At 42.8% G+C, this 25608-nt stretch overlaps 1 protein-coding gene across 4 annotated transcripts in view; it reads right to left on the bottom strand.

Moving 5' to 3' along the window:
• The window catches only part of LOC115152204 (SLIT-ROBO Rho GTPase-activating protein 1), a 161603-nt gene that overhangs the window by 82976 nt on the left and 53019 nt on the right, over positions 1-25608 (bottom strand). For all 4 annotated transcript variants that reach the window (XM_029696802.1, XM_029696804.1, XM_029696803.1 and 1 more), the window contains exons 2-3: positions 20735-20930; positions 7863-8025 (exon numbers count right to left, since the gene is read on the bottom strand). In XM_029696802.1, coding sequence (XP_029552662.1) covers positions 7863-8025; positions 20735-20930 — 359 coding nt within the window. The remainder of the gene's footprint in view (positions 1-7862; positions 8026-20734; positions 20931-25608) is intronic.

Below are 25608 nucleotides of genomic sequence, written 5' to 3'. Positions count from 1 at the left end.
AGTAGAGAGAAATTATTATTTTAGCTTTTATTTATTTCATCACATTCCCAATGGGTCAGAAGTTTACACACACTCAATTAGTATTTGGTAGCATTGCCTTTAAATTGTTTAACTTGGGTCAAACTTTTCGGGTAGCGTTCCACAAGCTTCCCACAATAAGTTGGGTGAATTTTGGCCAATTCCTCCTGACAGAGCTGGTGTAACTGAGTCAGGTTTGTTGGCCTCCTTGCTTGCACATGCTTTTTCTGCCCACAAATCTTTTATAGGATTGAGGTCAGGGCGTGATGGCCACTCCAATACCTTGACTTTGTTGTCCTTAAGCCATTTTGCCACAACTTTGGAAGTATGCTTGGGGTCATTGTCCATTTGGAAGACCCATTTGCGACCAAGCTTTAACTTCCTGACTGATGTCTTGAGATGTTGCTTCAATATATCCACATAATTTTCCATCCTCATGATGCCATCCATTTTGTGAAGTGCACCAGTCCCTCCAGCAACAAAGCACCTCAACATGATGCTGCTACCCCCGTGCTTCACGGTTGGGATGGTGTTCTTCGGCTTGCAAGCCTCCCCCTTTTTCCTCCAAACATAACGATGGTCATTATGGCCAAACAGTTCTATTTTTGTTTCATCAGACCAGAGGACATTTCTCCAAAAAGTACGATCTTTGTCACCATGTGCAGTTTTTGAGCAGTGGCTTCTTCCTTGCTGAGCGGCCTTTCAGGTTATGTCGATACAGGACTCGTTTTACTGTGGATATAGATACTTTTGTACCCGTTTCCTCCAGCATCTTCACAAGGTCATTTGCTGTTGTTCTGGGATTGATTTGCACTTTTTGCACCAAAGTATATTCATCTCTAGGAGACATAACACGTCTCCTTCCTGAGCAGTATGAGGGCGCGTGGTCCCATGGTGTTTATACTTGCGAACTGTTGTTTGCACAGATAAACGTGGTACCTTCAGGCGTTTGGAAATTTCTCCCAAGGATGAACCAGACTTGTGGAGGTCTACAATTATTTTTCTGGGGTCTTGGCTGATTTCTTTAGATTTTCCCATGATGTCAAGCAAAGAAGCACTGAGTTTGAAGGTAGGCCTTGAAATACATCCACAGCTACACCTCCAATTGACTCAAATGATGTCAATTAAGCTATCAGAAGCTTCTAAAGCCATGACATCATTTTCTGGAATTTTCCAAGCTGTTTAAAAGGCACAATCAACTTAGTGTATGTAAACTGGAATTGTGATACAGTGAATTATAAGTTAAATAATCTGTCTGTAAACAATTGTTAGAAAAATTACTTGTGTCATGCACAAAGTCGATGTCCTAACCGACTTGCCAAAACTATATTTTGTTAACAAGAAATTTGTGGAGTTGTTGAAAAACGAGTTTTAATGACTCCAACCTAAGTGTTTGTAAACTTCCGACTTCAACTGTAAATCAATGCGAAAAACTGCAACTCCTCTTCTCCTGTGCGTTTGATAGTTGTAGTAAAGTGAGCGAGTTAGTGTTGTAGTAGTTTTCTGTGGCCTGTAGCTAGTGCAGAAATAGCCACATGGTGCAGTAATACCCACAAGGATGGGGTTACAACTCATTTGTGACCCAAAAATGAGAAGCAAGCTTTAAAGTCGGAACGGTTTGTCAGGTTGAATCGACGGACCTCTATTTCCTACCGACCTACCGGTACATCAAGAGTGTCAGCAGTGATGGAGAGAAAATAGGTAAAGTCGATGTGGATTTACCTCATAACGCTATTGTATAAGCTAGCCAACTCTCCCTCTCCCTTCTTTGTCTTTGGTAGCCAACTCAGCAGTCAATCGGTAAGTCTCCGCTCTCTCTACTTTATATCTGATGGATTTTTTTGTTGCGTTCTGTGGGTTCCTGCCTATGCTAGACTAGTTCTCCGGCTTATTACTTAGCTATGTCGACAGTGGTGGTCGGCTAGCTAGGCTAGTTAGCTGGCTAGCTAGCAGTTTAAAATAACTAACGTTACCAGTAAAATGATTTGATAACTGGTTAGATGAAGTTAAGTATTTCCAAAATGTTGGTTTACTTTAATGTAGCTTTACGCTAGGTGTTGATAACAACTGGCTGACTCACGCAGAGCTAATGTAATGTTAGCAGGCTAGTTGGCTAGCAACATTGCAATGTATAACTTCAAATTAAACCAAATCATTTGTGCTCATGACTACGTGTTTCAATACAATTTTCAGCCAACTTAGAATAAATTCATAAAGTATCTGCTTGTAAGTTGGCTGGGTCCTCCATATTAAGTCACATCCCGCAAATGTTTTTTCCGGCATGACTTCTTCAGAATTCTGATCAGTTTTAAATAAAAACTCGAAAAATGTATAAGTGAGGTGTAACTTTGCATTCGGACTTTTGATGTTTATTCTAATGCAAATCTATATGTTACATGTGGTTATGTTTATTCTACCTACCTTTAAAGGCCATGCCCTCTCTTATTTGAAAGACCAATGCAGCAGTTTTCATCCAAATATCAAGGACTGTCTTGGAGTGGTCTGAGTGAGGGGCCTAACTGAGCAAGCCTAATGGGAGTGATCAGTAACCTAAAAACTAGCTGCTATAAATAAACTCGTTATTGATCGATTAACTTACACCGCCTGGTGATGTCACCATGCAGGCCAAAACTCCATCCCATCAAAACACGCTGAAATTTCAGGTGGCCTTTTAAAACAGCTCTTACATTAAAAGTGCATTATCAGCATTTTCACAATTTCAGAATTAGTCCCACCTCAGTGTGGAAATATACACTACTGTTCAAAAGTTTGGTGTCACTTAGACATTTCCTTGTTTTCCATGAAAACATACATGAAATGAGTTACAAAATATAGTCAAGATGTTGACAAGGTTATAAATAATGATTTTTAATTGAAATAATTGTGTCCTTCAAACTTTGCTTCGTCAAAGAATCCTCCATTTGCAGCAATTACAGCCTTGCAGACCTTTGGCATTCTAGTCATCAATTTGTTGAGGTAATCTGAAGAGATTTCACCCCATGCTTCCGGAAGCACCTCCCATAAATTGGATTGGCACTTCTTACGTACCATACAGTCAAGCTGCTCCCACAACAGCTCAATAGGGTTGAGATCCGGTGACTATAATGGAGTGGCCAGCACAGACAGAATACCAGCTGACTGCTTCTTCCCTAAATAGTTCTTGCATAGTTTGGAGCTGTGCTTTGGGTCATTGTCCTGTTGTAGGAGGAAATTGGCTCCAATTAAGCGCCGTCCACAGGGTATGGCATGACGTTGCAAAATGGAGGTGATAGCCTTCCTTCTTCAAGATCCCCTTTACCCTGTACAAATCTCTCACTTCACCACCACCAAAGCACCCCCAGACCATCACATTGCCTCCACCATGCTTGACAAATGGAGTCAAGCACTCCTCCAGCTTCTTTTCATTTTTTTTCTGCGTCTCACGAATGTTCTTTGTGATCCGAACACCTCAAACTTACATTTGTCTGTCTATAACACTTTTTTCCAATCTTCCTCTGTCCAGTGTCGGTGTTCTTTTGCCCATCTTAATCTTTTCTTTTTATTGGCCAGTTTGCGCTGTTTTGTGAAGGGAGTAGTACACAGCGTTGTACGGGATCTTCAGTTTCTTGGCAATTTCTCACATGGAATAGCCTTCTTTTCTCAAAACATGAATAGACTGATGAGTTTCAGAAGAAAGGTCTTTGTTTCTGGCCATTTTGAGCCTGTAATCGAACCCACAAATGCTGACGCTCCAGATACTCAACTAGTCTAAAGAAGGCTGTTTCCAGCTACAATAGTCATTTACTACATTAACAATATCTACACTATATTTCTGATCAATTTCATGTTATTTTAATAGACAAAAAAAATGACATTTCAACTTTTGAATGGTTGTGTATATAAAACACATGAACATCAAGTTTTTGACAGGACTAAGCCTTTAAAAGGGGAATGCCAACTGGGGATTTTCCCAATACGGTACGGATAATTGTCCCCCACGATTAAATCGGGGAGGGGACTATTCGTCCGTACGTTCGTTCATACTTACTTACTTACTTTTGTATGTTAGCAACACGTGGTATCTCAGAAAGCACTTTCCCCATTCTTAAGAAACTTGGTTGAATGATGCGTCTTGCCATAGAGATCTGGCATTTACAAAATTACACTGATTGGACCAAGTTGTGCGCTGCATCATTTGTGGGGGACGACATGTTTACTGTTGCTAAGTTTATTAGAGGACTAGCACAAATGGGCTTTCCCCTTTAAGTGTACTGTTTATGAGTGATGCTAACCACATCTGAGAGAGAAGACTGGGAGAGACTGGAATCCACGTGGGGGGGGGGGGGGGGGGGGGGGGGCATGGGTTTCACGTTGCCTCCAACATCAATCAGGCCCCAGAGAGGGACCGTACTCCTAGGGTCCATGTCTGGTGGGTAGCGCACCAGGGGCATGACTGCTCCATATGGCAGAACTCTAGTGAGAGCCTACACAAATCGTATTGGCTCATACACAGTCAGTTCAAAAATGATTGCCACCCTTAATGATGGGCAAAAAAGACAGTATAAAATAAATACAAATACCGAGCTATATTGTATGCCCCCCCAAAATATTTTTTTTCAATAGTATTTTATACTAGTACAATTGCTCAAAGAAAGATATGTTTAACAAGTAATTATTATTTTTCTTAAAAAGATAAGGTCATAACTGGCACCCCTGTTTTCAATACTCCGGCACCCTCCCCTTGAAAAGGATAATGGCACCAGCATTTGTCAACGTTTTATATTGATTGGAGAACACATTGGGAGAGATCTTAGGCCATGCCTCCATGCAGTGACTTTCCAGATCCTTGATATTCTTTGTCTGTGCTTATAGACTGCCCTTCAATTCAAACCACAGGAGACAGATGGCCATTGCAAAATGTGGAATATTAACCATTTATTTGTGGAGATTTTACCCTTGAGCAAGGCACTTAACCCAAATTTGCTCCAGGGGTGCCGTACTACTATTGCTGACCCTGTAAAAGAACACATTTCACTGCACCTCTCTGGTGTATGTGACAATAAAACATGGCTTTTTTTTCTGTTGTCTTGCTGAAAGATCCACTTTAGTATAAGATCCACTTCTTATCCAAGTTTCAGCCTCCTGGCAGAGGCAACCAGGTTCTTGGCTAGTACGTCCTGGTACTGGGCAATTTTCTTAGTTTAAAATACTAATTTCCCCTCTTTTTTTGCATACAATATAGCTCAGTATTTGTATTATTTATTGTATGCAGTCTTTTTTTCTCATCTTTATCAAGGGTGCCAATAATTGTTGACCTGATTGTACTATACAGAAGCAGCCCAGGGAGGTAGTCTAGTAATGGACTCCACCAAGCCAGGCAGAAAACTGTCAAGCTCTAATCCAAATTAAGTGTTAAAACACATTGCACTCCGCTTGATCAAATGCCAAGACCAATTTGGTAGTACCTGGTGCTGTTTCATGTTTCCCTCACCCTCCTTCCTACCTACCACTGTAGCGAATCAATTTGCAATGTAGGAACTAGATGAACTAATACCTTCCTTCAGCCATACAGCTACGGCTTTCAAGCCTTGGGATCTCACAGTTCCACCAGAATGTGACCACCCTAAATAAAAGATGACAGAGTAAAACAAAGAACCAGTTGTATGAATGATGAAAAGAGAATACATGTGATAACACCTGCCCGACAATCAATGGACTGCGTGACAAGACTCGTATTTAGAGGTTTCGCCATCGAACAAAGACACAATTCGAGGTAAACTGACTTTCAATAATGACGCTAAAACATGACAGCGCCCGCAGCACAGAGAGCTCAGACCCACTTGTCCACAGTACTACTCATAAATAAAACAACTACTGCCGAGGGCATGAACACAAACCAACGGTCTATTTTCAAAGGTCCACCCTGCTGAAGCCTGATAGGATATGTCATTTAAGGTCCTATACTGATTCAACTCAGAACTTAAAAAAAGGTAGAAAAAAGAAGAATTTAGAAATATAAAAAAACTCTTTGATGTCAGGATGACAAAACAGCATCTGTCTCGTGTTAAAACAAGACGACCTGTACTAACTGTGTTGTAACTGCGGGGCCTCCCCTGGTGTTTGTCTATCATTACTGGAGCTCAGCGGAGATCAAAGACAATGGGATGTACTAATTAGAGGGCAGGGGTGTCTCTGCTCCCCTGTGACAGACTGCACCCCACTAGGGGGATGCCATTTGGTTTGGCCCCTGGCTGACAAACATCACTATACGAGCCAGAGGGGAGACACAAACACACACACACACACACACGTGCACGCACGTACACAGTCACTGAAGACCTACTGTAACTGCTACTGTTGACTGCAGGTCGTTGCCTGTTGTGCTCAAGGACAACCAACAACTAATTGGTGGAGCAATAAGGACAGTTGGTACATGAGGGGAAAAATGAAGTGTGTGTAATGTCAATGCAAACCTCTTTATATGAGGGATGCTATGAACTAAACTTCATACATAATATAGTCTTGATTGAAATATCTAAAAATGAATACAAATCATTGGGAACACATTGATGAGTTTAGTAGTCTGTCATTTTAAACATCAGTAATGTGGATTGAGTCGGGGGGGAGAAAGAAACATCTGACAAACCACTTCGCTCCAGCTTCACATCTGGCCCATTAGTAAACCAGGAGCCTCCAACTGCCATCAAAGGGAAATTACTGCCTTAACTTCCTGTGTGTGTTGCAGTTGTTCGGGCGGAGGGTGGGGTGCAGAGCAGACCACTCCTCTGTACAAGCCAGATGAAACCACCAACATCAAGAGACAATAACAACTTTAAGATGAATAAAATAACTATTTTTCTGTCTTCATCTAGCAGATGGATCTAAAGACCCCGCAGCGAAAGAGAAAAAAAAAAGCCAAAAACGTTGACGCAAAGCACCCCACTGAAACAGGCTCTGGTTTGTCATTTTTGGAACTGTGGTCGGTTCATGTGACTCCTAGTGCATAGGAGAGCTCATAATCTGGTAGGGAGCGGTCCGAGTGAAACAGGCGGCAGCAGCATTAACAGGGTTTCGGTCACGAGGAGACCGACTTCGGATGGGATGGTTAGATAGGGCGTTTAGTCTTATGATCAGGGCTGTGTAGGAAGAGGGGGTTTCTTCTCTCTCGGCATAGAGATTCGCAGAACTAAACCACAACCCAACAATTGAACTGCTATCAAGATGTCATCAAACACAACTTGTAATGTAATACGTTAAACCTACATCCAGCCATACATCGAAACTGAGTGCAGTCCAGTGCCTGGTTTATTTAAAAAGGGGCAATCTGTAGTTGCTACATCCATTTTTGACATATAAATTAATGATATGTATCCATTGATTCTTGAGGAATATAACTTATAAATGCCTCATGAGCCCAGTTCAACTGTCACACTCCATGAGAACCCAGAATATAAACTTGTTTTACTCCAATGTTTGTAAACAAAGTAAATGTAAACAAACACTATATAGCCTCAAAACATAGATAAAACAAATGTTTGTATCATGGATGAACAGTCAGTGCATCCATAGCTCTGTCTATGAACATTTCTCCAGCCCCATCCCTCAGCTTTTTACCAAAACAGGAGCAGGGAGTATGCTTTGTTATTATTTTAACTGCCGAACGCCGCTTTAAGGCTGTAGGATGATAGACGTATCATTAGCAGCAGGGCGCAGAGTTTTTTCCCGACTCTGTGAATGAGCCCAGGATTTCTCCAATATAACGCGGTACCAGAGTTTTCCCTGATCAAATCAAGACAAGGAACGACTTCCGTCAGATCAGTGGGATCTCACCTCGTCTGACCTCTTACCTCTACAGAAGAGCTTACCTTCTTGAGCAGGCGTGTGGAGTCCTCGCTGATCTGCATGAAGCGCATGATGACGTTGTTCAGGTAGATGTCACTGAGGGTGGCGTGGTCCTTGCTCTCCCTCCTCACCTGGTTCAGCAGCAGGTACCAGCAGTTGACCGGGGACAGGAGGTTCTGGTCCTTCCTATAGGGGGACACAGCAAGGCAGCACTATCAATCAACTGGGTTGCATTCCTTAGACACCAAAACATATGAAAACAGACCGAAACAGGGATGGACTAAACCGCTCGTTGACATTTTTCGTTGCAAAACGTTTTGCTACGGAGTGCCCTAATGAATATGACCCTGACCTCCTTACAGAAACTGCTTCACCCTGACTAATCAGGTTCATTCATACAAAAAAAACACACTCAAAAAAGACAGGTCAGTTAAGGTGACTTATTCATTATACAGATCACTGTTGATCACACAGCGAGAGGCACAAGGAGAGGCGTGTAGGACATGTAGGGATGTATTCATGCTCCCTGAGAGACTCAGAGTGAGCGAGTATGCCTGTGCGCACATGTGTATGTGCGCGTGCATCCTCGCCTGGCTTTCTGCAGGCTGTCTTTGCAATCTGTGCTTAGAGATCAAGTTACCTGACAGCTCTATCCTGTCTGCCTAACTGTCCTCATCTAGTGAGATGTTTTAAGACTTCCTAAAGTGGATCAAGTCCCAACATAAAAGTAATAGCTAGTAGGGATGTTTCTTCCACAGCCCTCCCCTGGTGATGAATGCCCTATATAATAGCATGCACTCTATATAATCAGCACCGAGTGCATACTGCGCCTGTCGGAGAGTTTGTATCAACGACATTTCTGGGGCATAGCCGGAGGAGCGATGTTCTGAGTGGATCGGACTTCTCGCAACAGGGGAGAGCGCCCTCCACAAGTAAGCTTAGGAGACTCGAGACTTCCTTGTAAGATCATTTGTTAGAGAAGGTACTTTACACGTGGTAAAGTTTTGGAATAGTGCATTACAAGAGACAAGACAGGAAGAGAGAGAAAGAGGGGAGGAGAGGCGTTTCCTCTCTAGTGCGCCTGCCTGTCCGCATACTGCAGGATATTGTCCAGGCCTGAGAGAGAGCGAGAGAGCGAGAGAGCCAGACACAGAGTGAGCCACGGCTGTGCATAAGCAGCGGCCTGCAGTAGGCTGACTCCGTTGAATGTAAAACATTCCTCCTGCTATGGAGCTAGCCAAGGGAAGGCAGGAGGCCAGAAGAGAGGCCAGGGCCTGGGGCTTTAGGGCCAGCAGGGAGGAACCATATGGAAGCTCTCTTCTGGAACTATGGAAGGGCTTCCCCCCGAATGTCAGTCAAAGACAGGCAAGCACACAGCATTTGTCAACGCAACAGGTGAAACTTTGTACATTCGCCCTGGTCCACGACCCATGCTGCAGCCCTTAACTACATAACTCTTTGATAGCTGCTGGAAGAGCAGATGTTTTTCTCCTGACAGACAGTGGACAAAACATTCCGGACCACAGAGCTGAAACATTGTCTCTCCCTCTCTTGGAAAACAGGAAATGGTGCATGTGACAAAAGACAGGACTGGAAATGAGAAACATCCAAGCGAAACGCAAGGCCATTTTTCAGAGACGATGTAAAATAAGGAATAATCCAATTTAGCTAAAAGTGGCGCGTGGGGGCAACATGTACAGACCTGCATTCTGAGGGAAGTTACCAGGAAGAAACACGGTTACAGTGCCTTCAGAAAGTATTCACACCCCTTGACTTCCACATTTTGATGTGTTACAAAGTGGGACTAAAATTGATTTAATTAGAATTTTTTTGTGAAGGATCTACACAAAGTACTCGAATGTCAAAACGTAAGAAAAAAATTAAAAATAAACATATCTTGATTAGAGAAGTATTCAAACCCCTGAGTCAATACATGTTAGAATCACCTTTGGCAGCAATTACAGCTGTGAGTCTTTCTGGGTAAGTCTCTAACAGCTTTGCACACCTGGATTGTGCAACATTTGTGACTCGTTTCAAGGATGAGAAGCGGTTGAATGTTCTTTTTTTCCCCATACGTTTTTGGAGAGAAATGCCTTCTGGAACATGTGAACTTTCATGTGCCTTAATAACAAACTTGTATTTCATCTGTAAATCAGAATAAAATTGTTAAATAACGAGCACAGTTAGTTTTGCCACGGAAATATACAGGAACCTTCCAGCTAGTCATGATCGGCTGAGATAATGGATGGGCTGGACATGCCGAGAGAGATGACTTCGGATTGGTCTGCCATGTAGCTTTCTTCTGTCTATAACATGAGCTGCTAAGTACGTGTGGATAATCCTGTCTACCACGGCTTTTTTTGAAAACTCAGTGGGAAAACGTTGTGAAGGACTACTTTCTGGAGGATGATCGTGCAGTTGACTTTCTTGGACTCTGAAAATGAATCAGACAATGTGGAAATCCCTGATTTAGGTAAAAATATTTTAATTGAACCAGACAATATAGCGTCTTCTGATAACAATGTTGGGGAAGAAACGGTGTCGTTGTCACCGAAGAAGTTGATCGAGTTTTGAAATCAGTGGAATGCCGGGTAGAAGCAGAGAGATGATTGCCAAATGCAGAAAGCCCAAAAAAGAAGACTGTTGTATAAAACACCTGTCTCTGGATTACATCTTTAATCTAAGGGCAACCATGGCATCCGTGACAGAGGGAGAAGCGTTCATCCATGTATATAGGTAAGGGTCTAGCTCCATTTTCAGATATTATACGTTTCTAATTTTGTCAGAAAGTTGTTATTATTGCAAGTTAAAGCATACTGTTAGCTAGCTAGCTAATGTTAGGTGCATGATCTATGTAGGAGCTCAAGAAAGAGGCCCAAGTTCCAGAGTTGGAATTCTGAGTTGGATGACCGTTCAAAATCGATTTTTCCCAGTCCAAGTTTTTTTTCTTCTCCAGAGTTCGCAGTTGTTTTGAAAGCAGCATTAGAGCTGGGATTATGGTTCATTGTTTAGCTAGCTACATGTCTAAACAAAAGACTCCACTATGGAAGTAATAATTTCACTGTAACGTTTACACCTTCTGTATCCTGTGCATGTGACAAATAAATCGTTCATTTTATTTGATATGGTGTGTGTTTACAAGAGACGGTAATGTGAAGAACAAAATGAGTAGCACCAAAGTCAGATTAGGATATAGGCCAAGATTTTAAAAAATGTACTACAACTTTCACCACTTTTAGTCTTGAAATCTTTGGTTGTTTACTACACTGTGAATCCTTACAGAGATGGGTTGGGCTAAGGCTTAAGAAGGTGTGAACGATGCTGAATAGGTTTAGACAAGACCTCTCCAGTAGGTGTACCAAAACATTCACAGGCCATTTTTCAAAGGTGGGGTTACAAGTTTATCAAATTTGAAACCAGAATTACGTTCTCGTTGTTCCTCAACTGCAGTTTATGATATACCATTTTTTAGCTCTGAGTCTCTACTTTATTCAATATAAAAAACAGAACATCAAATGTTGCTACATTGGACCGAATCCAGGTGGTGCGCATTATTATGAAAAAAATTCTTCAAGCTCTGTTAAATTGGTTGTTGATCATTGCTAGACAACCATTTTCAGGTCTTGCCATTGATTTTCAAGCAGATTTAAGTAAAAAATGTAACTCGGCCACTCAGGAACATTCACTGTTTTTTTGGATAGCAACCACAGTGAAGATTTGGCCTTGTAGTTTAGGTTATTGTCCTGCTGAAAGGTGAATTAATCTCCCAGTGTCTGGAAGAAAGCAGACAACCACATTTCCCTCCAGGACTTTGCCTGTGCTTAGCTCCATTTGTTTATTTTTTATCCTGAAAAACTCCCCAGTCCTTAACGATTACAAAATACTCAAAACATGATGCAGCCACCACTATGCTTGAAAATATGGAGAGCGGTACTCAGTAATATGTTGTATTGGATTTGCCCCAAACATGACACTTTGTATTCAGGAGAAAAAGTGAATTGCTTTACCATATCTTTTGCAGTATTAGTTTAGTACTGTGTTGCAAACAAGATGCATGTTTTGAAATATTTGTATTCTGTATAGGCTTCCTTCTTTTCACTCTGTCAATTAGGTTAGTATTGTGGAGTAACTACAATGTTGTTGATCTATCCTCAGTTTTCTCCTGTCACAGCCATTAACTCTGTAACTGTTTAAAGTCACCATTACACATGTTGTCAGTCAGCTCAATGCAGTTTTACGTACAAATGTGGCTCATTTACCCACCCCTGCACAGGACAAAGATTAAACATCAAAGGCCTGATTACCTGCATGCCCACCAATGTTGTTTACATGTTGAAATTACCTTGTGGTCTGTCCTACATTGGGAAAAACCAGCAGAAGGTTTAAGACTTAAATATTTAGCACATTCCTCATGTATGGTTCAATATTTTGATATTGAACGTTCATATTGTGAACCAATATTTTATATGTTTAACCTCCCGTTACAGGAAGTGATGTCACTGAGTACTGCCCCTATATATAGGACCTTCCACCCCCACCTGGGATATGGATGCCTGATGAAGACCTAAGAGTCTAAACGTTGTTATAAATAAAATCACCTGTGAGCCTGAACAGCAGTGTGCAGAGTTTTCCTCTTTATTTTTCATGAGTTCACATAAACACCAGCACCTGAAAAAAAAAGTCCCTGGACGTGCATATGTTATCCAGCTTTTGTGTGCGTTTCTACTATTCTATCTGTGTGTGTGCGTATGTACGTGTGTATGTGATTGGCATGTCTCTAACTGTAAATGAGCTTGGGCATGGGACATCAGCTGTGACCGGAGGGTTATATAACTGGGCTCTGTGCACTAGTGTGTGTCCAACCGACCGACCCACTCTGGCTCGCCTCATTGCACAGAGCAGCACAGTGGGGCCCAGGCGCTGTGAATGGAGTGACCCGATTCGCCAGACCACGCACGCCACGGCCCAGTTCCTCATGAATACAGACTGTGCACTAAATGGCTCCCTACATAGTGCACTCATATAGGCCCCTGGTCAAACGTTTTGCACAACATAGGGATTGTAAATAGGGTGCAATTTGGGATGCAGCATGAAAGAAAAGGTCTGAAATTACCATCGCAGCATTCTTTCAGCCCTTCCTATAACTGTACAACACATCCAATACAATGAAGAACAGACGGGAACTTACAATTATAGTCTCCGAAAAGTCATGGTGAATGGAGGTAACGGGGTCATTATTCCAAATGCGGGACTTAGTGTAGATGGAAACACTACAGGGAGCCATTGAATGAACACTAGCCATTCCAATAAATCAATGGCCAAACAGTGGGGCGCTGTGTGCTGGCTAATGAGACAACCTGCTGGACCAAATGACAGGCCATGCGCGCTCGTGTGTGTGTGTGTGTGTGTGTGTGTGTGTGTGTGTGTGTGTATGTAGGGAGGGCCATGGCAGCAGTGACCTCATGGACTCTGCTACCTAGCCTACATAAATGGCAGGAAACTCTCTCAATGTCATAATTTCCCCACAACGCAGGGATTAGGTCAGACAGACAGGTATGGACAGGAGGGAGAGATAACTACGGTCCTCAGAGGAGAGGAGAAAGAAAGACAGAGAGAGTGTTAGTGTGTGTTTAGGAGTGAGCTTACGTATGCATACAGGTGTGTGTGTGTTCTCACATACATGTATGTCCAATTTGTAAGTCGCTCTGGATAAGAGCGTCTGCTAAATGACTTAAATGTAAATGTAAATGTATGCATGACAATGCAGTGCATTCAGAAAGTCTTCAGACCCCTTGACTTCTTCTACGTTGTTACGTTACATCCTTATTCTAAAACTGATTAAATAGTTTTTTCCTCGTCAATCTACACGCAATGCCCCATAATGATAAAGCAAAAAAATTAAATATCACATTTACATAAGTATTCAGACCCCTTACTCAGTACTTTGTTGAAGCACCTTTGGCAGCGATTACAGACTCGAGTCTTCTTGGGTATGACGCTACAAGCTTAGCACACCTACATTACCAGTCAAAATTTTGGACACCTACTCATGCAAAGGTTTTTGTTTATTTTTACTATTTTCTACATTGTATATTAACAGTGAATACATCAAAACTATGAAATAACACATTTGGGATCATGTAGAAACCACAAGTGTTAAAAAAATCTAAGTTTTATATTTGAGATTCTTCAAATAGTCACCCTTTGCCGTGATGACAGCTCTGCACACTCTTGGCATTCTCTCAACCAGGTCATGAGGTAGTCACCTGGAATGCATTTCAATTAACAGTTTAAGTTAATTTGTGGAATTTCTTTCCTTCTTAATGCATTTGAGCCAATCAGTTGTGTCATGACAAGGTACTGTAGGGGTGGTATACAGAAGATAGCCCTATTTGGTAAAAGACCATATTATTGCAAGAACAGATCAAATAAGTAAAGAGAAATAACAGTTCATCATTACTTTAAGACATGAAGGTCAGTCAATGCAGAAATGTAAAAGAACTTTGAAAGTTTCTTCAAGTGCAGTCGCGAAAACCATCAACGCTATGATGAAACTGGCTTTCATGAGAACCGCCACAGGAAAGGAAGACCCAGAGTTACCTCTGCTGCAGAGGATACACTCATTAGATTTACCAGCCTCAGAAATAGGCAATTAACTGCACCTAAGTTTGCAGCCCAAATAAATGCTTCAGAGTTCAAGTAACAGACATCTCAACATCAACTGAGTGAATCAGGCCTTCATGGTCAAATTGCTGCAAAGAAAACCACTACTAAAGGACACCAATAAGAAGAAGAGACTTGCTTGGGCCAAGAAACACGAGCTTTGGAAATCTGTTCTGATGAGTCCAAATTTGAGATTTATGTTTCCAACCGCTGTGTCTTTGTGAGAAGGAGAGTAGGGGAACGGATGATCTCCGCATGTGTGGCTCCCACCGTGAAGCATGGAGGTGATGGTGTGAGGGTGCTTTGCTGGTGACAAGGTCACTGATTTATTTAGAATTTTAAAAAAGGTACACTTAACCAGCATGGCTACCCCTACATTCTGCAGCAATACGCCATCCCATCTGGTTTGCGCTTAGTGGGACGATCATTTGTTTTTCAACAGGACAGTGACCCAAAACACACCTCCAGGCTGTGTAAGGGCTATTTGACCAAGAAGAAGAGTGATGGAGTGCTGCATCAGATGACCTGGCCTCCACAATCACCCGACCTCAACCAAATTTAGATGGTTTGTGATGAGTTGGACCGCAGAGTGAAGGAAAAGCAGCCAACAAGTGCTCAGCATATGTGAGAACTTCAATACTGTGGAAAATCATTCCAGATGACTACCTCATGAAGTTGGTTGAGAGAATGCCAAGAGTGTGCAAAGCTGTCAAAGCATAGGGTGTCTACTTTGAAGAATAAAAAATATATTTTCACTTTTTTAGTTACTACATGATTCCATGTGTTATTTCATAGTTCTGATGCCTTCACTATTATTCTACAATGTAGAAAATAGTAAACAAAGAAAAACCCTTGAATGAGTAGGTGTCCAAACTTTTGACTGGTACTGTATATTTGGGGAGTTTCTCCCATTCTTCTCTGCAGATCCTCTCAAGCTCAGTCAGGTTGGATCGGGAGCGTCGCTGCACAGCTATTTTCAGGTCTCTCCAGAGATGTTCGATTGGATTCAAGTCCATGCTCTGGCTGGGCCACTCAAGGACATTCAGAGACTTGTCCCGAAGCCACCCCTGCATTGTCTTGGCTGTGTGCTTAGGGTCGGTGTCCAGTCTGAGGTCCAGAGCGCTCTTGAGCAGGTTTTCATCAAGGATCTCTGTACATTTCTCCCTTAATCTTTCTCTCGATCCTGACTAGTCTCCCAGTCCCCGCTGCTGAAAAACATCCCCACAGCATGATGCTGCCACCACCATGCTTCACCGAAGGGATGGTGCCAGGTTTCCTCCAGACGTGACACTTGGCATTCAGGCCAAAGAGTTCAATCTTGGTTTCATCAGACCAGAGAATCTGGTTTCTCATTGTCCGAGAGTCCTTTAGGTGTCTTTTGGCAAACTCTAAGCGGGCTGTCATGTGCCTTTTACTGAGGAGTGGCTTCAGTCTGGCCACTCTACCATAAAGGCCTGATTGCTAGAGTGCTGCAGAGATGGTTGTCCTTCTGGAAGGTTCTCCCATCTCCACAGAGGAACTCTGGAGTTCTGTCAGAGTGACCATCAGGTTCTTGGTCACCTCCCTGACCAAGGCCCTTCTCCCTCGACTGCTAGGAAGAGTCTTGGTGGTTCCAAACTTCTTCCATTTAAGAATGATGGAGGCCACTGTGTTCTTTGGGACCTTCAATGCTGCATACATGTTTTGGTACCCTTCCCCAGATCTGTGCCTCGACACAATCCTGTCGTCTCGGAGCTCTACAGGGAATTCCTTAGACCTCATGGCTTGGTTTTTTCTCTGACATGCACTGTCAACTGTGACCTTATCTAGACAAGTGTGTGCCTTTCGAAATCATGTCCAATCGAATTTAACACAGGTGGACTCCAATCAAGTTGTAGAAACATCTCAAGGATGATCAATGGAAACAGGACGCGCCTGAGCTCAATTTTGAGTCTGAACACTTAAGACAGAAAGACCTTATTTACTTATCAACAAAGGCCCTATCTGAAATGGCAAATCCCTTCTGGGATTAATAAGCCGCATCACTAGCTTTAATGGCAGTCTCTGGGTGGAATGCAAACGGTTAGAATGTTAGTATATTAATTCATTGACTGACAATTGAGGCTATACACTGAGTGTACAAAACATTAGGAACAGCTCTTTCCATGACATATTACACTGAGCAAAAATAAATGCAATATGCAACAATTTCAATGATTTTACTGAGTTACAGTTCATATGAGGAAATCAGTCAATTTAAATAAATTCATTAGGCCCTAATCTATGGATTTCACATGACTGGGCAGGGGCGCAGCCACGGGTGGTCCTGGCTCCCAAGTGGGTGGGCCTATGCCCTCCCAGGTAACGCTGTTGGGTTTTTCAAGCTCAACAGTTTACTATTTGCATCAAGGGGAAGCCTTGGAGTCAACTTGGAACCAACAGCCCTGTGGAACGATTTCGATACCTTGTGGAGTCCATGCCCGAATGAATTGAGGCTGTTCTGAACTCAGAGTACAACTGTAGGCAATTGGTCTTTTGTGGCTCAGTTGGTAGAGCATGGCGCTTCCAAAGCTAGTATGGTGGGTTCGAGTCATGCTGGGGCCACCCATTTGTAAAATGGATGTACGGCATGACTAAGTCGCTTTGGATAAAAATGTGGCATATATTATGAGTATTTGACAATTGCAAGTGGAATTTACAAAAATGGAATGATAGCTACTATTTGGGGTATATTTATTTGAATCATATCAACATGAATGAAAGTCCCTTAAACCGATTGGCTTTATTGTACGGGGGAAGGAAATCTGGTCTATTCAAGTCACTCCCTCTCAGGGGTGGCTACATAAATAATTCAATTATCGCTCTCTCCCTTCCATCCCTCTGGCACTCCCTAAACAAACAGAACTGCATAATGTGTGTGTGTGTGTGTGTGTATAATGTGTTCGTTTTGCAAACAGCCATGGCGCTGCCGCAGCAGTGGACTGGCTGACTGACACTCCCTGGGACTGGGTTCTGGCCACTCCGCTGTGGGGCCTGTTGTAGCTCTCTCCCCACTGCATTCTGGGAAGATGAAAAAAAGAGAGAAAGCCAGTGGACAAAAGAGATGCTGATCCAGCTGGAGGCTTGTGTGCTCAGGGTGTCTGTCTCCTGTGGAGGGGAGCGGCGAGGAGAGAGTATCACTGTCCACACGGAAAAACAGCCCGTTCGGTTCTCAAGAGAGAGGAGAAGAAAAAAAAGTGCTAGTGGATAAACCGTCCCATTGGTTTTATTTTTGTAATGATCAGGGTAGACTTTCTAGCAAAGAGAACTCCCGCCCTAACCTTCTGCAATATTAAACTCTGTTCATTACACGTCTAGTGATCAGGGTTGATCAACGGTGCAGATTATCAGATCTAATAAACTGTGCCCGTTGATTGAATGAGCTTGATGAGGGAACTGTATCTGTCACGAGAGGCGACAGCCATTTGACTAAACCAGACCCTATCCATCTAAGCATCAGTAATAAAGGGGCCAACAGATATTGCTGTCGGCCCCATCCGTGCTGCAGAATGGGAAGTGGAAAATGGACAGGCTTGATAATTACGCAATACTCGGAATAACTTTGGCACACCGAATAATTCAATATGTGGGATGATGTTGACAGATTATCACTGATAAGTGCGAGTCACAGAGCTTAATGTCAAGGGATGGATGTCCAACATACAGCGATGTGATTACCATACACAATATGTCCTGTGTCCTGTCCTGTGTATACCGACTGTAGTATCATCTACTAGACCTGGGTTCAGACGGGCGGGGTTAGCAGTTTTATGCCTATCCTATTGGTTCCACTGTGTCAGGCAAGCTCAATCAAGCCCAGATAAAGTATTTTGAAATTTTTTCAAATGGTATTTGACTGTAGTTTCATACCAGTTCCACCTCCTGCTGGTCCCTCAGTACCAACTTTCATCCATCACAGCGAGCTTAGAGAAGCTGCAGAACGGGCCTATACCGCCTACTGCTGCTGCTGTGCCCAAGCAAGATTGATTCTGGGCCAACTGAGGTGCTGTAGCAATAATTCCACAGGCATCACAAATAGTGTATTTTCACTTTCTCTCACTCCTGAAGGCGACCCGATAAAGGAGAAAAATATGGCTGACGAGGCATTCCTGGTCCTGAACACTGAAATGTACCACAGCTCCTCTGACTATTTTCTCCTCAGATGAAACGGAGGCTAGACATCAGGGTTAGTACAAAGCATCCCACCCTTAACACACTGACAGAAAGATTTGAATTCTCTAACTTCGTCACATTTTTGCAATTTGGGCGTCGACAAACCGAACACACATGACTTGGCTCCCTGTCAAATCTGACGAACACTGCATTCAAATCTGTGACTGAATTCTCACCTCAGTCAGTAGCACTTAGCAGCCCAACTGCACGCAGCATGTCAGTATTCACTGCTCTCCAGTGCGGAAACGCCAGCTAATTAGCCAGTGATTTAATGCGCTCATTTTAATGCTAATTCAGCTTATTACACACACAGCCAAGCTGGGCTGAGGCTCTGCACTATCATGAGGCCAGAAAGCTCAAAGTCCGAGTGAAAGTGCACTTTTACAATCCTCACAAATTTTTTTTATAAAAAAATGGTTCCAAAGAAAACAACCTAGAGAACGTGGTGAATACAGAAGCGCCTCTGTATTCACCTTGTTTGTACGAATACAAAAAAAATATGGGCCACAAGTCTTAACTGTTATTCAAACGTCTCACGTTTACAGAGCACCGAAATACGCTGCTCGCTTGGCACTGTGCAAATGTTTACCCTGCGAATGAACTGACCAGACACCATATCACGCGATGAAAACCACAGCTAACAAGCCACGCTGTCGGAATCTCCTCAGCCTCTCGGTTCTGCACACCCAGCTGCTAGAGTCATTAACAGGCCCAGTAGACTCCGTACAGGAATATTTCCAGACACAGAGTTGGGCAAACAGGCGTGTTATTTTTGGTCCCTATCGCAAGTTCAAACAATATGCCCAATATCTGTCTTTTCCATAAGCAGTCTCCTAAAAGCGTAATGAGACTGCGTGTCAACATTCCAATAAGGCTCATCCATGACATCCATGCCAGTCTGTGCTGTACCACACAGACAGGGGTAAAGAAAGTAAAGCTATGGGAGAGAGATGAAGTAGTTCTTCTCTTACAGCGTGATCATATTTCCATTGATTTGGAGCGAGATTCCCACATTGTGTCTCATCATTTCAGGTCTCATTTGTGGTTAGATCCAAATGACTGAGACCAACTTACTGTAGACATGGACCAAGCTGGTTAGGTTATTCTCCACAATAATGATTTTAACACTAGGAGTTCTTTCACCATTCCATGTATTCTGTACTGTGGATCTGGGAGCAGTCAAGAATCTGATGTCCATTTTATTTATTTTTTTACAACTCATAAAATCTCTACCCATTCTAGGGAGGTATCAGTTACTTCACTGGAGTTTCTCCAATTCCATAACTCACAGTACACTGTGCTGGAAATACCATCTGCACACTGACAGAGGGTGACAGTTTGAATTGTGAGGCTAGATTGGGAAAGTATTTTAAATAGAGGGTTACACCACTGCTACCCAGATGAGCTACAGAAGAACAAAGGGACATTATGCAGAATCGGCTGAGAGGGGTAAAATTGTTTTGGATATTTATCGCTGGAGCCCCTGGTGTAACAGTCTGCCTTCACAGGATATTTCCTTTCAATAATTCATGTAAATGTATTCATAAATCGGGAACACACATTTTAAAAATATGAAAAAAATTGGTAAAGAAAGCCCGCAGTCCAAATCGATTTCGGCCGTCGAATGGGGGAGATGACATGAGTGGAATGACATGACAATAAAATGCCTCATTGATGGAGTTTGATAATGAGAAATAAATAGGAAATTGAATCATTGAGCACTGCTGCTGTGCGTATGTCTTCCCAGACTGACTGTAAATACAAACCAGATTGATTCACCTCATCAACATTGTAATAAAACATTTGAATATATTTTCCAGATTGATATGTCATCAACGTTATAATCAAATATGAAGTTGATTTTGGTTGGCCTAATGCAACAGGTAATCATGAACACTGAACCAGAGAGAGGCATTTTTCAGACAGAGACAGTGTTCCATGCAGTGACTTACCTTCTTCAGGAAAAATGCATAGACCGACAGAGAAAGACTCAGACCTAGACCCAGGTACACAGACAAGACCTAGATGCACTTGTATTTACTTGTACTGCTGGTGGTCCTTGGTGCTCCGCGTCTTAGCCATGAAGCGTTCAGCCAGTTTCTCCAGGTTCCTGGAGTACTCCATCTCGATCTCTGACTTCTTCCTGAAGAAGTCCTGCAGGTCCTGGAGGAGCTGCACCCTCATCTCTGTCTGCTGGTCCAGGCATTTCTGCTGCTCCACCAGCTGGGCACGGATCTCTGAGAACACAAAGACACAACTCGGTCAGATTGATATTTACAACCACACACACACACACACACACACACAGGTATGTAACTCTCTTAGCAACTCACAGAGCAGACAGGTCAGAAATATGTCTCCGTAGTCAACACCAGCCCATAGTCTAACGGCAATGACATACATAAAGGGGGGAGTGCTCACGAAGCACAAATAGGTGCATTGTGAGAGAAGGTTGGCAGCGCTGGTCTCAGGTGGTTCATTAAAGCCACTATAGAATTAATTATCCCTGTTACTAATCAATCACCACTGTAATGGAGCACGGACACGCTTTCTTGACACCCTGCCCGGAAACGCCAGGGTCTTCACTAGTGCTACTGGTTGACTGCACGCCACATTCACCAGCAGGGAAACAGGAGTGAGACAGGAGGCTTCTCTTAACCAGGCTGCATATGGAGCTAAATTACCCTCCAGCATGAGATATCTCCCCAGTCAATGGGAATGTTTGTCATTAAAATGTACATCAGTTACTACTGTAGGCAACATCCCCCTACTGTAATGGTGTGTGTGAGTGAACACACAGTGTCCTGTGATGGCTATGTGACCCTGGCTATGTATAATGGATTTGTCATGAGGTACCAGGGCTTGACATCGCCACTATGAAAGTAAACATGATTTAAAAAATAACACAAAATTCCAATAGAGGCGGCCACAAAATGATGTTGCTCTAATGAAAAATCACGGGGCCTTGTGCCCTGTCACAAACGCCAAGAGGAATTGTATGGTAAGTAGCTAACTAGAGGCCATTGTAACTGCTGCTGCTTAGCCCTGCTGTCAAAACTTTACAACATTACATAGAAACAGAGTTGTTACATAAGAAACACATTTTCTAATTAATTCCTGCCGCAAAATCACTTCTTATCTCTAGCAACGCTGCGGCTTAAGCCTGAACAAATCTATCAGATTGTATAGCATTGAGAATCCAGTGGAAATCGACTCTGGCCAAGACTATCATACGGGCATCATCGGCTTTAATCCCACACAAGAAAAACCCTCCAAAATGAACTGGCCCTATTACATGAATTATAGAGCAAACGCGCTGATTGCAGCTAAGGCCTGTCGTACTCGTCAAGTGTGTGTATTCACACCGGCTATCCCTAATCATGACTGGAGTCTGGGACGGACGTGTTTGGGACGGACGAGCTCCTGTAAAAAAGGAGAAACTCAATGATGAAAGTCAGACCAAAAATGTCAATGTCTCTGGAGGTTATGGTTTTAGCCAGCATGAAACTGCTATACTGACACAAACTGTCTAATACCACAAAACACACCTCACCTGGCCAGTTCAGACAACGGTCTTGAACATTAGTTCAACACAACTTGATGCCCACTCAGTCATTAACATCTGTAGAGTACAGGCTAGTAGACTGTAGGGCTGGAAATAGCCACGGGATATTTTTCAATACCATCAAAACGATTTCTGAAGTTTTGTCTACATTTGAATATTTGTCTCTCCTTTTTAAGTAAATACTTGCAGTCAACTTTTGCAATACTTTAGATAAAGAATATTTCATTCTTCATTTCACCTGTCAAAATGTTTCATTACGAACTTTACTGGTAATCCCCAGTCACGTGGTGTTTGTTTACAAGCACACAATGAAGAGAGACCGGCGCTTTGTGAATATTTCTGCCGAGGTGCAGTTTGAAGGTACTAGGACATTCCACATTTACTTTTCCTCTCCAAACAAAATGAGTAATGAATAGAAAACTATTCTACTATGTGGTAGTCAGATTTATCTATTTACCTAGTCGCCTTGTTGTGCGGGAGAGGAGCATTCAAGTTAGGAGTGCCATTCTGACAAGCTGTTGCGGGGAATGAGAGCCTTTGTTAAGAGGAGGATCCCAGCTTTCCATTCCTACTTTATTTAGAGTAACTTGGGGTAAAATGCCACCCTACCTCAAAATATTTTTTGGGGAGTGACTTAAATGGTGATGAGACATTACATTTTTAGATGAGTAGTGGCAACCAGGGAAGGTGTTGAGGGAAAACAATGCGCTCATTAGCATTTAGTTAGCATTTTCTATGAGATTTTACATGTACTTGTTAGCAAGTAAAAAAAATATTAAAAACTAAGTGGGTTTTGAATATAGCGCCCCTTGTGTCCAGTGCCAGTATTACTGAATATCCCTGCATTGCACAAGGTCAGTATGAAGATATGACAAACCGGATACCGCCCAAGCCTAGTCTGAATACAGACAAGGAGTTATGATTTTTTTAAACAATTTTAATAACAGCAAAAGAGGCCTTTTCCAAACTGCCCAAATGGTTCCCCATAGAGTAGACTGCTCTATTGGGCACCCATCAATAACTGGCCAAGTCAAGTGATTGAACCGAATCATTGATCAATTAACTGCTGACTCAATTAAACTGTTCACAGTCACTGGGCCCTGAGAGCTCCTCGTTGTGTTTTCCAAAATGCAAATAAATGGAATAAGCCGAGAACTTGGCTTCATTCATCAGCTTTAAATGCCTACACAATCTTGAAAAATGAATGATTTATGTGGGGACTATTAGAAATCCCTGATAAATTATATTCTTTCCCAAGGCTTCGGGAGCGGCTCTTTCATCCTGGAACCTCGTGGGGGAATAAACAAATCAAATTGGGGAAGGTGGGACAGGAAAGGAGGGAGGGGGGTAAACTGGGGGGGGGGGGTAAACTGTGGGGGTGCTGAGTCTCATTTGTTGAGGAAACAAACTGCAGTGATATGCATCCAATGTCTGACTAGCCAGATAGAAACCAACAATCAGTCGGGGACATTTGGCTGCAGTGTAGCAAAGAGTCCCTTCACCTCAATGGGTAACCACGCCATGGCTACTTGAGTCTGAACTCGCTTTAATCCAAACAACATTTTAGATTGTAGGTCCAGTGCAGGTAAAATAGGCCTATAGAGGGCAGATTGAGATTGGTGCCAGTTTCCTTTTTCAATCATGATGGGCTACCAAGACCTGATGTTCATTGTTTGGATGTCACACGTTCAACCAGGTTCTCCAGCAACGCATTTGTTCCATAGAGAGAACGAGAGATTTCTATGGGGAGCTAAAAGGAACGGGAAATAATGTTCCTAGAGAGGCTACCAGAGCTTCGGGAGTTTTCTTTTATGAATGAGAAACCCAGAATTCCAAGTGTGAATAATTCCTCACTCCAAACAGTGAATGAGGATGTGGAATTAAAACAAAGCAGCCCTGACATTTACGCAAAGGAGCAGAGAGGATAATTTAACAGAATTATATTCATGACTGAACATTAAATCATTCATATTGCAAGTCAAACATTGACCAGTGAGACCATGCCATGATGGATGACATTGCAGAAAAATCACCGTTCAACATTTGGTGCATATTATTCCCCCGTGACAATCGAGGCACATGTAAAACAGGGATACAATTAGGGCTCTCTCTACCTACACATAACATCGTATTCAACTAAGATACAATCAGACAATCATACTATAATTCTTTCCCTTGAGTGACTCGGGGGCTGAAATGCATTTCACAGAGAAGCCTAATCCACTAGTCAGTGAGGCAACTCAAGTGGATATCGCTGAGAATTCCACCGGTTCTCTCTGTCATCTCGGGACAGGTGAAAGCCTCGCTTTGATCAAACAGCCTGGGCATCAAGTATTCTGCTGTAGGCGGGTTCAAATCAATTGTCTGAACTGAACACTCCCGATTCCCACAATATCCACAGACCCTGCAGAGAAATATTACACAAACAATGAACATTACTCTAGCCCACACTGGCACAGTGCTATACACAATGAACCTTGAATTTCCTTCATAGAATAATACACTAACTCAGAGTGTGTAAAAAAAACAAAAACACCTTGAACAAAAAAAGCTGAGCTAATGACAGGTTCACAACATTGTATCCTTTGCTCTCTCCGCGCATGCAAACGCTGCATTGAGTGGTCATCCTCTGTATATACAGTGGTACAATCCTGTCTCTGTGAGGTCATCTGTATGGTAAACACATGCAGAGGGGCCCACTGAGGAGCTTGAGGGGGGGTGACTGCGATCAAAGCACTCTGTGATCCACTTCAAACAGGCAGCAGGGAGATGAGTGCACCTGTGCACTGCTGTGAACTGACACTTGCGGGACCTGGAAATAAAGTCAAAGGGGCAGCAGGAGGCTGGGACAGTCAACAGGTGGCTCTCTGTGGCTGTAAAAGAGAAGAGGACAGGGCCAAGAAGGGAGTCTATGGATGGGCTTTGAGGGATTCTGGAAGTTCATGGCTGGTTCCTGGAACCAGAAATGTCACAGTTCAGCCTGGTTTGGCCCTGTTGTTGTAAAGGGGCATACGTAGGCATGGATACAGATTTTGTAGGCCTTCGTGCCCACTGCATGTCCAGGGCTGACAGCACAAAACCAAACGTCCAATAGAAATGAAGGGTATGTGTCCCAGAATACACACTGGGTGGACGTGTACAATGAGAGAGCGAGTCGTTTGGTCTTTATGACGATCTGTTGGAACCAAAGGCTGTTTGTTCTGGACTGGATGTCATCCAACCAGCCCTTTTCAAACGCGCACGACAACATATTTCCCATAACCCCATTCACGGTGGCGAATATGTCTAAAGTTGCAACTCTGAATTGCTTTTGATTGCGGGCCATTTGTTGTGAGAGAGAAAGTGCAGTG

The sequence above is a fragment of the Salmo trutta genome, chromosome 17, assembly GCF_901001165.1.
Source record: "Salmo trutta chromosome 17, fSalTru1.1, whole genome shotgun sequence".
NCBI lineage: Eukaryota > Metazoa > Chordata > Actinopteri > Salmoniformes > Salmonidae > Salmo > Salmo trutta.
This window is presented reverse-complemented; position numbering and strand designations above follow the sequence as displayed.